General features: G+C 33.5%; 1 protein-coding gene and 1 long non-coding RNA gene across 3 annotated transcripts; one reads left to right on the top strand and one right to left on the bottom strand.

Moving 5' to 3' along the window:
- The first annotated feature begins 5741 nt into the window (after positions 1–5741).
- Positions 5742–10429, top strand: LOC107862559 (cell division cycle protein 48 homolog). Its single transcript, XM_016708172.2, has 9 exons — positions 5742–6028; positions 6213–6378; positions 6592–6820; positions 7322–8088; positions 8185–8406; positions 8531–8602; positions 8904–9185; positions 9291–9650; positions 10001–10429. Exons 1-9 carry the CDS (start codon positions 5997–5999, stop codon positions 10304–10306), a joined length of 2436 nt encoding a protein of 811 aa, XP_016563658.1. The 5' UTR covers positions 5742–5996; the 3' UTR covers positions 10307–10429.
- A 79-nt stretch (positions 10430–10508) lies between these two features.
- LOC107865975 lies at positions 10509–12595 on the bottom strand. Of its 2 annotated transcripts, none has more exons than XR_007053808.1 (4): positions 12471–12595; positions 12215–12365; positions 11775–11829; positions 10509–11556 (listed from the first exon to the last, which is right to left on the bottom strand). It is a non-coding gene; the product is annotated as an uncharacterized LOC107865975 (long non-coding RNA). The 2 variants fall into 2 exon arrangements; XR_007053807.1 differs by having other exon boundaries at positions 12173–12365; positions 12471–12571.
- Between the last annotated feature and the right edge of the window lie 129 nt (positions 12596–12724).

The following is a 12724-nucleotide window of genomic DNA, read 5'->3' as shown; positions in this document are numbered from 1 at the left end:
TATTATTTAAGTGACACACACAACACATAAATCTCGGATAGTTTCAGCAATATTGCATTAAATCCCGGATAGTTTGCTAATTACATTTTATCCCGGAATTTCGAATTGTGATACATATGTTAAGCAGTGATACATATAGCATATGTATCACTAGTAAATATGAATTCGAGATTTTATGTAATTTTTTAAAATATTAAGGGATATTGTGTAATATGGTGTCTTAAATATGGAATTTGTGTAATTTTTCCTTTTCAGGGATATGAACAGTCGTAGCTTTTTGTATGACTAAGTCCAGTCCCTTCCAATTCCCAATCATTTTATAAATAGGTCCCTCCAAACTCCTCACACTCTCACTCACTCTCGTTCATTCTACTATACTTACAACACTAATATATCAGATCCAGATTCGTACAAGAAGGTTCATATCGAGTCCTTGCAGGAATTTCAAAGGCAGTTTGATGAACTCCAGAGGGATTTGGCCGACTTTCGAGCAAGGCTGAGGAGGGCCATGCTACTGCCGAATGAAAATTGTCAGGTTGACAATAATAATAGTAATATTAATAATAATAATAATTAGGTTATATTTTTTCTTTCTTTTAGCGTATGTATTTCCCCTTTTTATATCCGATCTACCTATAAGGGATTCAAAAAAATCCATGTATATGTTTGGTTTGGTTTGGTTTGGTTTGGCTTGGTCGATTTTGAATTTTTAATTCTTATTCAATATTTAATTATCATTCTATTTATTCCCTATTCAAAACATGTCGGCGGTTGGAGTTAGAGATGCGATTATGATTGAAATTCTCCTAAAAACAGTTCGTTAATAAATAATAAGGAACTAAATGATATTATAATTGTAAAATAAAGATTATTTAATTTAAAAAAAGTTACAACATTGGATTAATTTAATTAAGATATATATATATATATATATATATAATGATATAATTTTTAAGAAAAAAGTTAATGAATAGTCGTGACTGTGACTTTTGTCTAAACACATTCAACAAACAAACAAAAATAAAAAACGTTTCTGATGCATCAAATTCCTCATCTGTTGAGACTTATGAATCAGTTAGAAAAAATCAAAAAGCTTCTTAAACAGATGGTCGATTTATAGCAACAGATGGTATATTTGTTGAAACAGATGGGTTATCTGGTGCAAAAGATATACAATCTGTTGCCATAACTCAATTAATAAAAATGGTTATTAAAGAAACGGAAAGATTAAGTCACCACCAGCTTGATTTAATTAATTCATTTCTTTTCACAGAAAAGAATAAGGGAATAAATGATAAACACAATTTAAGCCGTAAAAAACTCACCAGAAATATTCTTTTTTTAAAATCTTCTTTATTAATTTATATAATTAAAAAGTCAAAAAATTTGAATGTCATGAAGATAATTTTTTTTTAAAAAAAGATATATATTATATGTTGCAACAAATATATTATCTGATGCAACAGTTGAACTATTTGTTGCAATGGATGATATATCTATTGTAATAGATGATTTATCTGATGCAACAGATATATAATCTATTGTGCAACTCAGTGTAAAAAATAAACGGTTGCTGGAAAGAACTAATTATTTTAATAATTATAAAGCTAAGCTTCAAGCTGAAAAGTCATGACCTATCATAATATTGATTAATTTAATTAAGTCATAACTTTTTACAGTAATCAAGAATGTCATTAATAAATGGAGGTGAATAGTTATGCCGTTAAATCTACTTTATTAATTTATATAATTAAAAAGTCAGAAAATTTGGATGTCATGAAGATAATATATTTTTTTAAGAAAATATATATATATTATGTTGCAACAGATATATTATCTGATGCAATAGGTTATCTATTTGTTGCAAATCATGATATATCTGTTGTAACAGATGATTTATCTGATGCAACAGATATATTATCTGTTGTCCAAAACAGTGTAAAAAAAATGGTTCCTGGAAAGAACTAATTATTAATAATAATAAAGCAGAAAAGTCATGACTTATCATAATATTGATTAATTTAATTAAGTCATAACTTTTTACAGTATTCAAGAATGTCATTAATAAATGGAGGTGAACAGTTGCGATTTTTTGCCTAACTCATTCAAGTTCAATCCTCTATAAATACGTCTCTCCTTACTCAATCGTTCATTCTACTACACACTATTTATTCCTCGCTCTTGTTACACCTTCAACTACTTTCTCTTCAAGGACTTGATAGCTTTTTTCTGTCTCTGGTAATTATTTTTCTTCATTTTTGTGTAAATATACGTTGTATTACATTACATTACATTCAAATTCTTTCTTTACTTTACTTTTGTGTTTACGTGTATGTTTTGTCAACTTATGCGTTTTTTTAGATATGACTGATCCTGTGTGGGATGTCGCTATTTTACGAGACGACATGAGGAAACTACAGAAGGAGGTTCATGACCTGCATTGGGAGTTGGCCGCCGTAAGAGTAAGGATGATGCGGGAGATCTGCAGGCTGCGGAGGGCGCTACTGCTGCCCTTTGAAGATTGGCCGGCTGGCCATACAAATAATAATGATGATAATAATAATTAAGCTTTTTTTTTTCTGTTATCTATGTATTTTTTTTTGTTTGTTTTATAAAAAATTATGTTTGATGCACTTGACTTTTTATTTCTTATTTAATTTTCGTGTTGTCTATTTCTATTTTTTAACGAATGACATGTCTACAATTAAGGAATAATTTGATTCCAATATCAATAGCAAGAACATATGAGTTATCTATTAAGTTTTGTGTGTGACAGGAGCTGTATTTTGTTGTTCGAAACATATTAGTAACTGATGAAACAGATTATTTATCTGTTGAAACAGATTACTAATTTGGTGCAACAGAATACCTATCTATTCTATTCATAATCATAGTACGAGCACCTAGAACCCTTAAACATAAATCCAACATGAGTCTACTGTTACAACAGAACATTTATCTAGTGCCGCAGATAATGGATCTATTTAAACAGATTGCTCTTGTATTGCATTCATGTTCGCGTGCAAACTATTGTTGAAAAAACAACACAATAGCAGTTACTTAGATTCAACTAAAAAGCATAATCTAACTTACCAAAGTCTCCTCTCAAGTAAATTCCAGAGTTGAAAGTGATTTACGAAACAAACTTTGACATAAGAATTTGGTCAAAGAGCAGCAGTTGGGGTAACAACAACAACAACAATGGTCAACGAGAAGAATATGAAGTTGATAATGAAGTATAAGATGATGATAATGAATCAGAAGATGATGAATAAAGTAGCAACAACAATGAACAACAAATATCGCGAAGAGAGAGAAAATAATAACGGATGAGGAGAGAGAAAAAGATGCCTTTTTTTTCCTTCATTCCCCATTATATATTAACTAGCATTTGAATCAAAGTATAAATTTAAAAACTTGTGGGTTATTTTAAAATTTTCCAAACTTTCTTAAATCATAATGAAGTAATTGTCACCTCTACTCAATTATTAAGACTTGTGTCACCTACACCTCATTTTAAAACTCTTTTGTCACTGTGGCCCAAAACCCCAAGATACTTGTACCTTTCATTTTCTTAAGAGGAGAATTTGATAGTTTTTATACCATTTCAACTATTTATCTCTTTAAATTTATAGGAGATAATGGTTAAGGTCTTGAGATGATAAGAGGATCCCTTAATTAAGAAAAAATCGATTATTTGAAATTTTGTCGTAAAATTAGGAGAAAAAAGGGGAAGTAAATCATAATTAAGAGCTTAGAAGACTATTTTCCTTTTTTTAGAATCTATTTTTTAAAAAAAAAATCATGTTTTAAATTGATATGTAATCTATTTAAAAATCAAAAAATTATGATTGTGATCTTGAGATAGCAAGAGAATCCTTTAAATAATAAAAAAACTGATTATTTGAAGTTTTGTAATAAAATTAGGAGAAAAAAGGAGAAGTAGATCATATTAAGAGCCCAGAAGGCCATTTAACTTTATTAAATTTCTTTTAAAAAAAATGTCCCCATTTTAAAATTGATTTGTAATATATTAAAAAATAAAAAATTACTCTTTTAATTACACCTTTTAATTCTCGTAATTATACTTTTTCGTTTTCCTCTCTAACCAGTGACTATTATTTTTTGAAATTTAACAAGACATTGTTAGAAAAAGGAGTAATACGTATCGAATAAATTTATACTTTCACTTTTCAATGTGTCCTCTGTAATATATAAATTTGAAACATAGAGTTGGTGATATGACGTTTTTCCTAGAATCATATTTATTTAATTTTTGGAGTTTTTTTGGCCATTTAATTTTTGAAAACTATTTTTTCCCTTTCTCTATAATTAAAATGATTAATTTGTATTAAATTTGTTAACAAAAGTAATGAACTTTTCACATTCACCACGTCTAATCACTAAAATTGCTATAATTTTTTGTTGTTATTTAACGAGTTCAATTGCACACTATGATTTGTATTTCATAATCATCTTCTGAATAATTCACGTGAGAATTCCCTTTTATATTATTCTTCTAATTATTTTTGTTGACTTTGTCCTATTAAAATTCAGTTAATTTTTTTACCAAATCAATTATGATTAAAATTTCAGATTTTGATCTGTTTGGATTATCAATTGTTGCCCATTCAGTATTTGTTTATTAATTATATTATGTTGTCCATATGAATGATTCTTGCACAAAAATGTCTTTGTTATAATTTTTTTAATTTTGTTGGATGACTGTTTTTGTCTCTCTTTTTTTCTTTCCCGTTTCCTAAAGAAAAGATGTTGGTTTCATGATTTAGCTTCATATTTTTTTTACCATTTGACACCATTATTTATTAGAAAATATATTTTTTATTATATATATTAAAGTTAGGTATTAATAAAGTGATATGACATTTTTTATGATAAAAAATTTTATTGCATAACAAAAATATAAAAAAAATTACTCAAACATGTGATAGTTTTTTTCCTAGAGAAAAATGCTTTTACTTCTAAGAATAAATAAGTTATGCAGACTAAAAGTCACAAAATATTTATATGTGTTATTGATTTATTAAGAAAAAAGAAAAATAAAAGTACTTTCTTCTCTTTATATTTGGGTTTTTATTTTTTGTTGGATGCTATTATCAATTAATGTTTGAAAGTGTTAAGGAATAGTATATTTCATTCTTAATTATTGTATGAATTTTGATATGAATGCATTGACAATAAATAGCGAGTTTTTTAAATTTAAATATTTAAATCTGTTATAAAATGAGAGAAAACAAGTAATAATATGAAAAAGCAAAGTAAATAAAAAAATGTAGGATAAGATATAATTTTTTCAATATAAATTATTTCTTTTATGTACTTAACAAGTGAGGAATATAAAATGTTGTCATGACTCTAACATTTTTACTCATCAAATTGAGATCATCAATTAGGTGTAGAGTTATTTTACATATATACTCCAATTTATACGAGAGGTAAGAACAACGATTATTTATTTTTAAAATTATATGCTAATTAGTTACATAGCATAATCACCTTATGCTTTTTCATGTAATCATAATTTCATATTATTAATGGGGTGCTATAATCCTTTTATTTAATTAAGGTTGAATTATTTTTAACATCTTTAAAAAAAAAAAAATATTTAATATTTAGATGTTAGTTAAAATTAGTCTATAAATAAGTTCTTTTTAAAACGCGTGAAGCGTGGTTAAATTTTCTAATTTATACATAAATAACATAATTAACTCCTAATCAGCTATCAAACCACTCCTTAATCCTTATCCAATATGCATAGACGTGTCAAAAGAGAGAAGAAAAAAGAAAAACAAGGAAACTAAACATCATCGGACAAGTGAATTGTCTGTTGACATGACAAGTATACAACTATGTTACTCTTGTAACTTTGTAACTTTGTCCTTTCCCCTTCACCTCCTTCAACTTTCTTTCTTAGGACATCCATTTCTTCACCTCTCTAATACTACTACTGCTAGTCTCTTTGCTACTTACCAAACATGGCCGATCCAACTTCTTCCACTTCCGACCAGTATGTTCTGTTTATGTCATCACAAGTTTTGAATTACTATGTTGTCTTTATTATGAACATATATATATATATATATGAAGTTTCTCTTATTTATAATTTGATGATGCTATTATTTGTACCCGTGCGATGCGCGGATGATATTAAAGAGTATTATTAATCATGTTGTAACTGTTTTCAATTTCAGGAAAAACAATAAAAAGGATTTTTCGACAGCAATTTTGGAGAGAAAGAAATCGCCTAATCGTCTTATTGTTGATGAGGCCATAAATGATGATAATTCAGTGGTGTCTATGCACCCTACTAAAATGGAAGAGCTCCAACTCTTTCGAGGAGATACTGTCTTGCTTAAGGTTTGTTGATTTGTGATCTTCGCTTTGTTTATTTTTCGAGAATCAACTTGACTAATATTATTTGAAACTATATTGGATTAGATCAATGGAAAATAATTGAAAATGTTGTAGAAGGCTACGTAGTTTTATTTACTAAAAAGCGAAAGGTGCTGCATAAATTGAGATGGAGGGATTATAAGTTTGTAAGAAAGCTAAGAGAAACGTGTATTGCAGGGTAAAAAGAGAAAGGACACTGTTTGTGTGGTCCTTGCAGATGAACAAGGTGAAGAACCTAAGGTTAGATTGAACAAAGTTGTTCGAGCTAATCTTGGGGTTCGTCTTGGGGATGTTGTGTCCATACACCCGTGTCCTGATGTTAAGTATGCGAAGCGTGTTCACGTTCTTCCAATTGATGACACAATCGAGGGCATGACTGGCAACCTGTTTGATGCCTACTTGAAGCGTACGGGCCTCGATTTAGTTTCTTCCATGCGCAATATCCTTGTCCTTTTCATTAGATATAATATTCAAAAACACACTTGGAAGTATTACTTTTTATGCGAGTTTCTTGCCTGAGCTATCAGGCGAACTTATATATCTGAACTATCAAGTGTTTGGGTTTCCTATGTGAAATGTCACCAACTATTTTATCCAAACACGACTCGAAATTAATGAGTCAACGTCCATGTGGATGAAAATTTATGGGCAAATTAAGTTATTACACGCCGTTTGGCGATTGCATTCATAACACTTAGTCCAGTCATTTTCGAGATGGTTTTAATGAATAGTTGGTGATTGTTTAGCTAGGAAACACAAGCACATGGTATTTCAGGTATGAAACTCGCAAAAAGGTGATACTTCAGTCGTGTTTTTGACCATCATATCTTTTCATTACCTAAATTATCTCATTTTTCATTTAACACTGTCTTAAAATCTGTTTGCATTTGCCACTGTTGACATACAGCATACTTCTTGGAGTCCTACCGCCCTGTGAGGAAAGGGGATCTCTTCGTAGTCCGAGGTGGTATGCGCAGTGTTGAATTTAAAGTGGTTGAGACGGATCCTGGAGAATATTGTATTGTTGCACCTGATACAGAAATATTTTGTGAGGGAGAACCAATCAAGCGCGAAGATGAGGAGAGACTAAATGAAGTTGGATATGATGATGTTGGGGGTATGAGGAAGCAAATGGCTCAGATTCGTGAGCTGGTTGAACTCCCTTTGAGGCATCCACAGTTGTTCAAGTCAATTGGTGTGAAACCACCAAAAGGTATTCTCCTGTATGGTCCTCCCGGATCGGGGAAAACCCTCATTGGAAGAGCTGTGGCAAATGAGACTGGTGCATTTTTCTTTTTGATTAATGGGCCTGAAATAATGTCCAAATTGGCTGGTGAGAGTGAGGGTAACTTGCGGAAGGCATTTGAGGAAGCCGAAAAGAATGCACCATCTATCATATTTATTGATGAGTTAGACTCAATTGCTCCAAAGAGAGAAAAGACACACGGTGAAGTCGAGCGGCGCATAGTTTCCCAACTTCTGACATTAATGGATGGGCTCAAGTCTCGATCTCATGTGATTGTCATGGGGGCCACCAACAGACCAAACAGCATTGATCCTGCTCTCAGGAGATTTGGAAGATTTGATCGGGAGATTGACATTAATGTACCAGATGAAGTGGGGCGGCTGGAGATCCTACGGATTCATACTAAAAATATGAAGCTCGATGATAATGTGAGCTGCTTTTCTGCTTGTTCTTATTGCTTGCTATGTTAACCTAGTTTTCGAATGATGAGCAGTTTCATCAAGTTTTTGTTGATGCTGTCACAGGTTGATCTAGAGAGGGTTGCAAGAGACACACATGGTTATGTCGGAGCTGATCTTGCTGCCTTATGCACTGAGGCTGCGCTGCAGTGTATTAGGGAGAAAATGGATGTTATTGACTTGGAGGATGAGAACATTGATGCTGAAGTGTTGAATTCAATGGCTGTAACTAACGAGCATTTTCAAACTGCTTTGGGTGCTTCAAATCCATCAGCATTACGAGAAACAGTGAGTTTATCTATTCCTAATTAAAAGCCTTCCTTCTAGTGGGAGTTAACTGTTCGTTATCTTTCAAATTCAATGTATATATTTCTTTTGCTACTTCTCGGTAACTGGATCCCCTGGTTTTCAGGTTGTGGAGGTTCCCAATACCTCTTGGGAGGATATAGGGGGACTGGAAAATGTCAAGCGGGAACTTCAAGAGGTATGCGATTATGAAATTAAGAGGCATGTAATTGAAAATTTTGATTCCATTATGCTTTCTTAGGTTCTGTTGATGGTTTCTTTGTCATCTATATATATTTTCTGCCAAAACTTGGACAATGAGGAAGAACTTGATAATCGTTCCTATTGATTAGAGCTAACAATTCATGAGCTTAGGTAAATAGTTTCAGTTCCGGAGGAATAAAAAATTTCTCTTTTCTGTTGGGATGAAGGTGGTGTTTAAATTCTCTCGTTTGCTTCTTCTATTGTTCTTACTTGGAAATCAACTTTGCTTGTGGCAGACTGTTCAGTATCCAGTTGAGCATCCCGAGAAGTTTGAGAAGTTTGGCATGTCACCCTCTAAGGGGGTACTTTTCTACGGACCTCCTGGTTGTGGCAAAACTTTGCTTGCCAAAGCTATTGCAAATGAGTGTCAAGCTAACTTTATAAGTGTGAAAGGTCCGGAGTTGCTTACGATGTGGTTTGGAGAAAGTGAAGCAAATGTTAGGGAAATATTTGACAAGGCACGACAGTCTGCTCCATGTGTACTGTTCTTTGATGAACTCGATTCCATTGCTACGCAGGTATTACCTCAAAATTCGAGCCTGATGTGGAGTTTTTTTTTTTTATTTCTGTTACAATTTTATATTTTCTTGATTTAACTCTTGTTGCATATATCCCCTTTTCAGAGGGGGAACTCTGTGGGAGATGCTGGTGGTGCTGCTGATAGAGTGCTCAATCAATTGTTGACGGAGATGGATGGAATGTCAGCAAAGAAAACAGTTTTCATTATTGGGGCAACAAATAGGCCAGATATTATTGACCCTGCATTGCTCAGACCAGGTCGTCTAGACCAGTTAATTTACATTCCCCTCCCGGATGAAGCTTCCCGTCTTCAAATCTTCAAAGCATGTCTGCGGAAGTCCCCTGTCGCTAAGGACGTGAATCTGGCAGCTCTAGCACGGTATGCACATGGTTTTAGCGGTGCAGACATAACTGAGATTTGTCAGCGAGCATGCAAATACGCCATTAGGGAAAACATTGAAAAGGTAGGAGTTGCTCCTTTTGCACATTAATATATTAGAATTCCTTATTGAATTTATCTTCAGATTTTGCTTGGTTTGTGTTTCCCATTGCTGGCATTTTTGGAAGTTTGGAAAAACGCCTGCTAGTTATGCTTGGTAGTTTCTCCAATTGTTTTCAGTATCTTATTTCCTGATAGAAGGTCCATTACGTATCACATTCCTCAACCTTTATACAAGTACATGTAAATGTAAGTGAACACTAGTGATGGTAGTATACTTTCAATATGTAAATTGTTGCTCTGTCGGTCAGTTCCTTTCTCCCCAAATTTTTTTGATATATAAATTTTACTTCTTTTTGATTGGTGAAATGACAGGATATTGAGAGAGAGAGGAAGAGAAGCAAGAACCCTGAAGCCATGGATGAAGATGACACTGATGAAGTAGCTGAAATAAAGGCTGCACACTTTGAGGAGTCTATGAAATATGCTCGAAGAAGCGTGAGTGATGCTGATATTAGGAAGTACCAGCTTTTTGCTCAAACATTACAGCAATCACGCGGACTTGGAACTGAGTTCAAATTTGCAGAGCATGCAGCTAATGCTACAGAAACCGGGGCAACAGCTGACCCATTCGCTTCTGCTAATGCTGCTAGAGATGACGACGACGACTTGTACAGTTAATAAGTTAAACCTTGCACAGGGTAATACCAAGTATGTTAGCATGTTGCGACTATTGTATGAAAGAAATATTAGTGACAATGTACCTAAATGTTTCCTTTTGTGGTATCAAGATGTTTTCAGCAATTGCGTCCTTTCAAGGCTCATCAGTAGAGAACTTTGGTTTGTTCGGCAGAAAGTTCAATTGCCCAATATTTTGCTTCTGAAGTTGATGAGACCACTTTTATTAAGCTCTATGTGTTAGGCCATAGCAATAATTGATAAGTGTCTCGTATGATATTATGCTAAGAGGGTTACTATATAATTAATACAAAGTATTCTACCGTGTTTTTCAATTCTAGCTTCCTTACTCAAGACTTCTTGTAATAATCTTTTTATTATCAAACCATCCAGTTTTGTGAAATAGTTGCAAACAAACTTTTAGGGAGAAGGCATAAAGATGCAACAATACATAAACATGCCTTTTAACTTGGCCTCAAATTACATCACCTCCAATTTTGGATGTGCACAAGTAGCCACTTAAATTTGTATACACGTCCTACGTGGCCATTTCTTGTCTTACATGGCGTCCTATGTGTGTTATGTCACATGTCTAATACTCCCTCCGTCTCATTTTACTCGTTCCAAATTAGGATGATACAGCTATTAAGAAAACAATGATTGGTAATGTAACTTTACCATTTTGCCCCTCTTAATTGTGTCTTGTTGTTAGTTCCAATATTGATGGATGACTAATACCAAAACACCATTTATATTTTTAATGGTACTCTTCTTTCAAGAATGTAATAACAAAGAGTAATCAATTACACTAAGGTATAATGGGGCGGAAAAATTGTTTTGTCTTGATAAGTAAAGTAGGAAAAGTAAAATGGGACATCAAATTAGGAAATTTGGGACGGGTAAAATGGAACGGAGGGAGTATCATCCTTAAGGGGAACATGCCGTCTTTGGTGTATATACGGGCAGTAGAGGCAGAGGTGGTCTGTTACTTCTGCATCACCGAGGCACATAAAAGCATCTGGACAGGCCAAGCCTCCTCGTTTGGTTGAGATTGTTCAACAGCAGTCCAATGATAGAATGCGAAGGTTCTACAGATGGAATGCCGACTTCCATCATCACATAGGTCTAGTCACAAGATGAATGTGCACCTTGGAAGTGTGGAAAAAATAATTCTGTAGCCAAAAAATTCTCTTGGAGCTTTGGCATAAATGTGGACCCAATGTGGCATCTTTGTGGGGGCAGCTCTGAGCTCTCTGCATTATGCAAGAAGAAGAGCTTCATTAAGTTGGTTCAAATGAAGATTATAAATAAAAGTTACATTGCATATTTTCTAGTACAGGTAAAAGGAAAAGCAAACGTGTCTTTCTGCAACAATGATAGCGAAGCAGATCTGCATTCTGAGAAGTTACTGCTGGGATACAGAGAAATCCCACAATGAAAAATATAGATCAAAAGGTTCCAACATTATTACCTTGATGTTGGCCCCTCACAACAAGGGACTCCAGGAGTAAGTCAAATGCAGCGTTCTGCAAAAGAACACGAGGAATGAAATCTCTTGCATAACAACTTCAAACTGTCACTTTAAATGCATATATATGCTAAGAAGAGAACATCTAATGCAGTGTTTACTGGAGATGCTTATCTTGGGTGATCAACTTTTTATGTTTTTTAAATAACCAAGAAATTCTTGAGGGCTAGCTAGTGTGCACGGTTAGAAACTCAGGGATAATAAGCCAGCCCCTCTACCCTTCTCTACTGAGGTTGAACTCAAACTTGAGATGTGCGGCTAATCCACATATCATAACCTTGACTTATCAACTACCAATTTCATAACCTTGATGATCCTGTAGTCACCAAAATGAAAGTTACCTGACCAAATTGAAGCAACTGTAGATCCGGTAGGTAAATTACCTGACCAACTTGAAGCAAGCTATGACGGTAAATCCTTAAGATAAAGTTTTTGAATTTAATGGTACGAGAATATTCCGGGAACAAGGCTTGTCAGAAACAATAGTGGCAGCAAGAGCTATAGCAACAATCTTGCTCTTATACTTCATGCAAACTGAAAAAAGAAAATCAAAATGCAGAGAAAACACTCCATTAAGAAAATGACAGGTCTAAACTACTTTCAAACAAATTAGTGAACAGTAATGAAAGGCGAACGCACCCAATATCAATAATTGTCCCCTCAGCGACATTTCGAAACAGTGTAACAATGCTGAAAATAAATCACCGAATAAGCAGAAAATAAATCACCGAATAAGCCCCGTGTATGAAGGAAAAATGTTTTCCATGAGAATACCCAACCCCAACCCAACTTTCACAGATCTCGACTTGGTATCCTGACCCTACACCCAACTCAGGATCCCGAAGACCAAACTCGAATTTCGACTTTGAACCTGTGGGCCCATGCACAAAGGA

This window comes from Capsicum annuum, chromosome 3 (assembly GCF_002878395.1).
Source record: "Capsicum annuum cultivar UCD-10X-F1 chromosome 3, UCD10Xv1.1, whole genome shotgun sequence".
In the NCBI taxonomy this organism is placed as follows: Eukaryota; Viridiplantae; Streptophyta; class Magnoliopsida; order Solanales; family Solanaceae; genus Capsicum; species Capsicum annuum.
Note: the sequence above shows the minus strand (reverse complement) of the source record. Positions and strands in the feature narration are given on the sequence as shown.

What these genes read in the sequence shown, in the direction of transcription:
- LOC107862559 (XM_016708172.2), top strand. Translation starts at nt 5,997, where the DNA reads ATGGCCGATCCAACTTCTTCCACTTCCGACCA. An exon ending in CATCAGCATTACGAGAAACA is followed by an intron (nt 8,407 to 8,530) that starts GTGAGTTTATCT and finishes CCTGGTTTTCAG; the next exon opens with GTTGTGGAGGTTCCCAATAC. An exon ending in TTAGGGAAAACATTGAAAAG is followed by an intron (nt 9,651 to 10,000) that starts GTAGGAGTTGCT and finishes GTGAAATGACAG; the next exon opens with GATATTGAGAGAGAGAGGAA.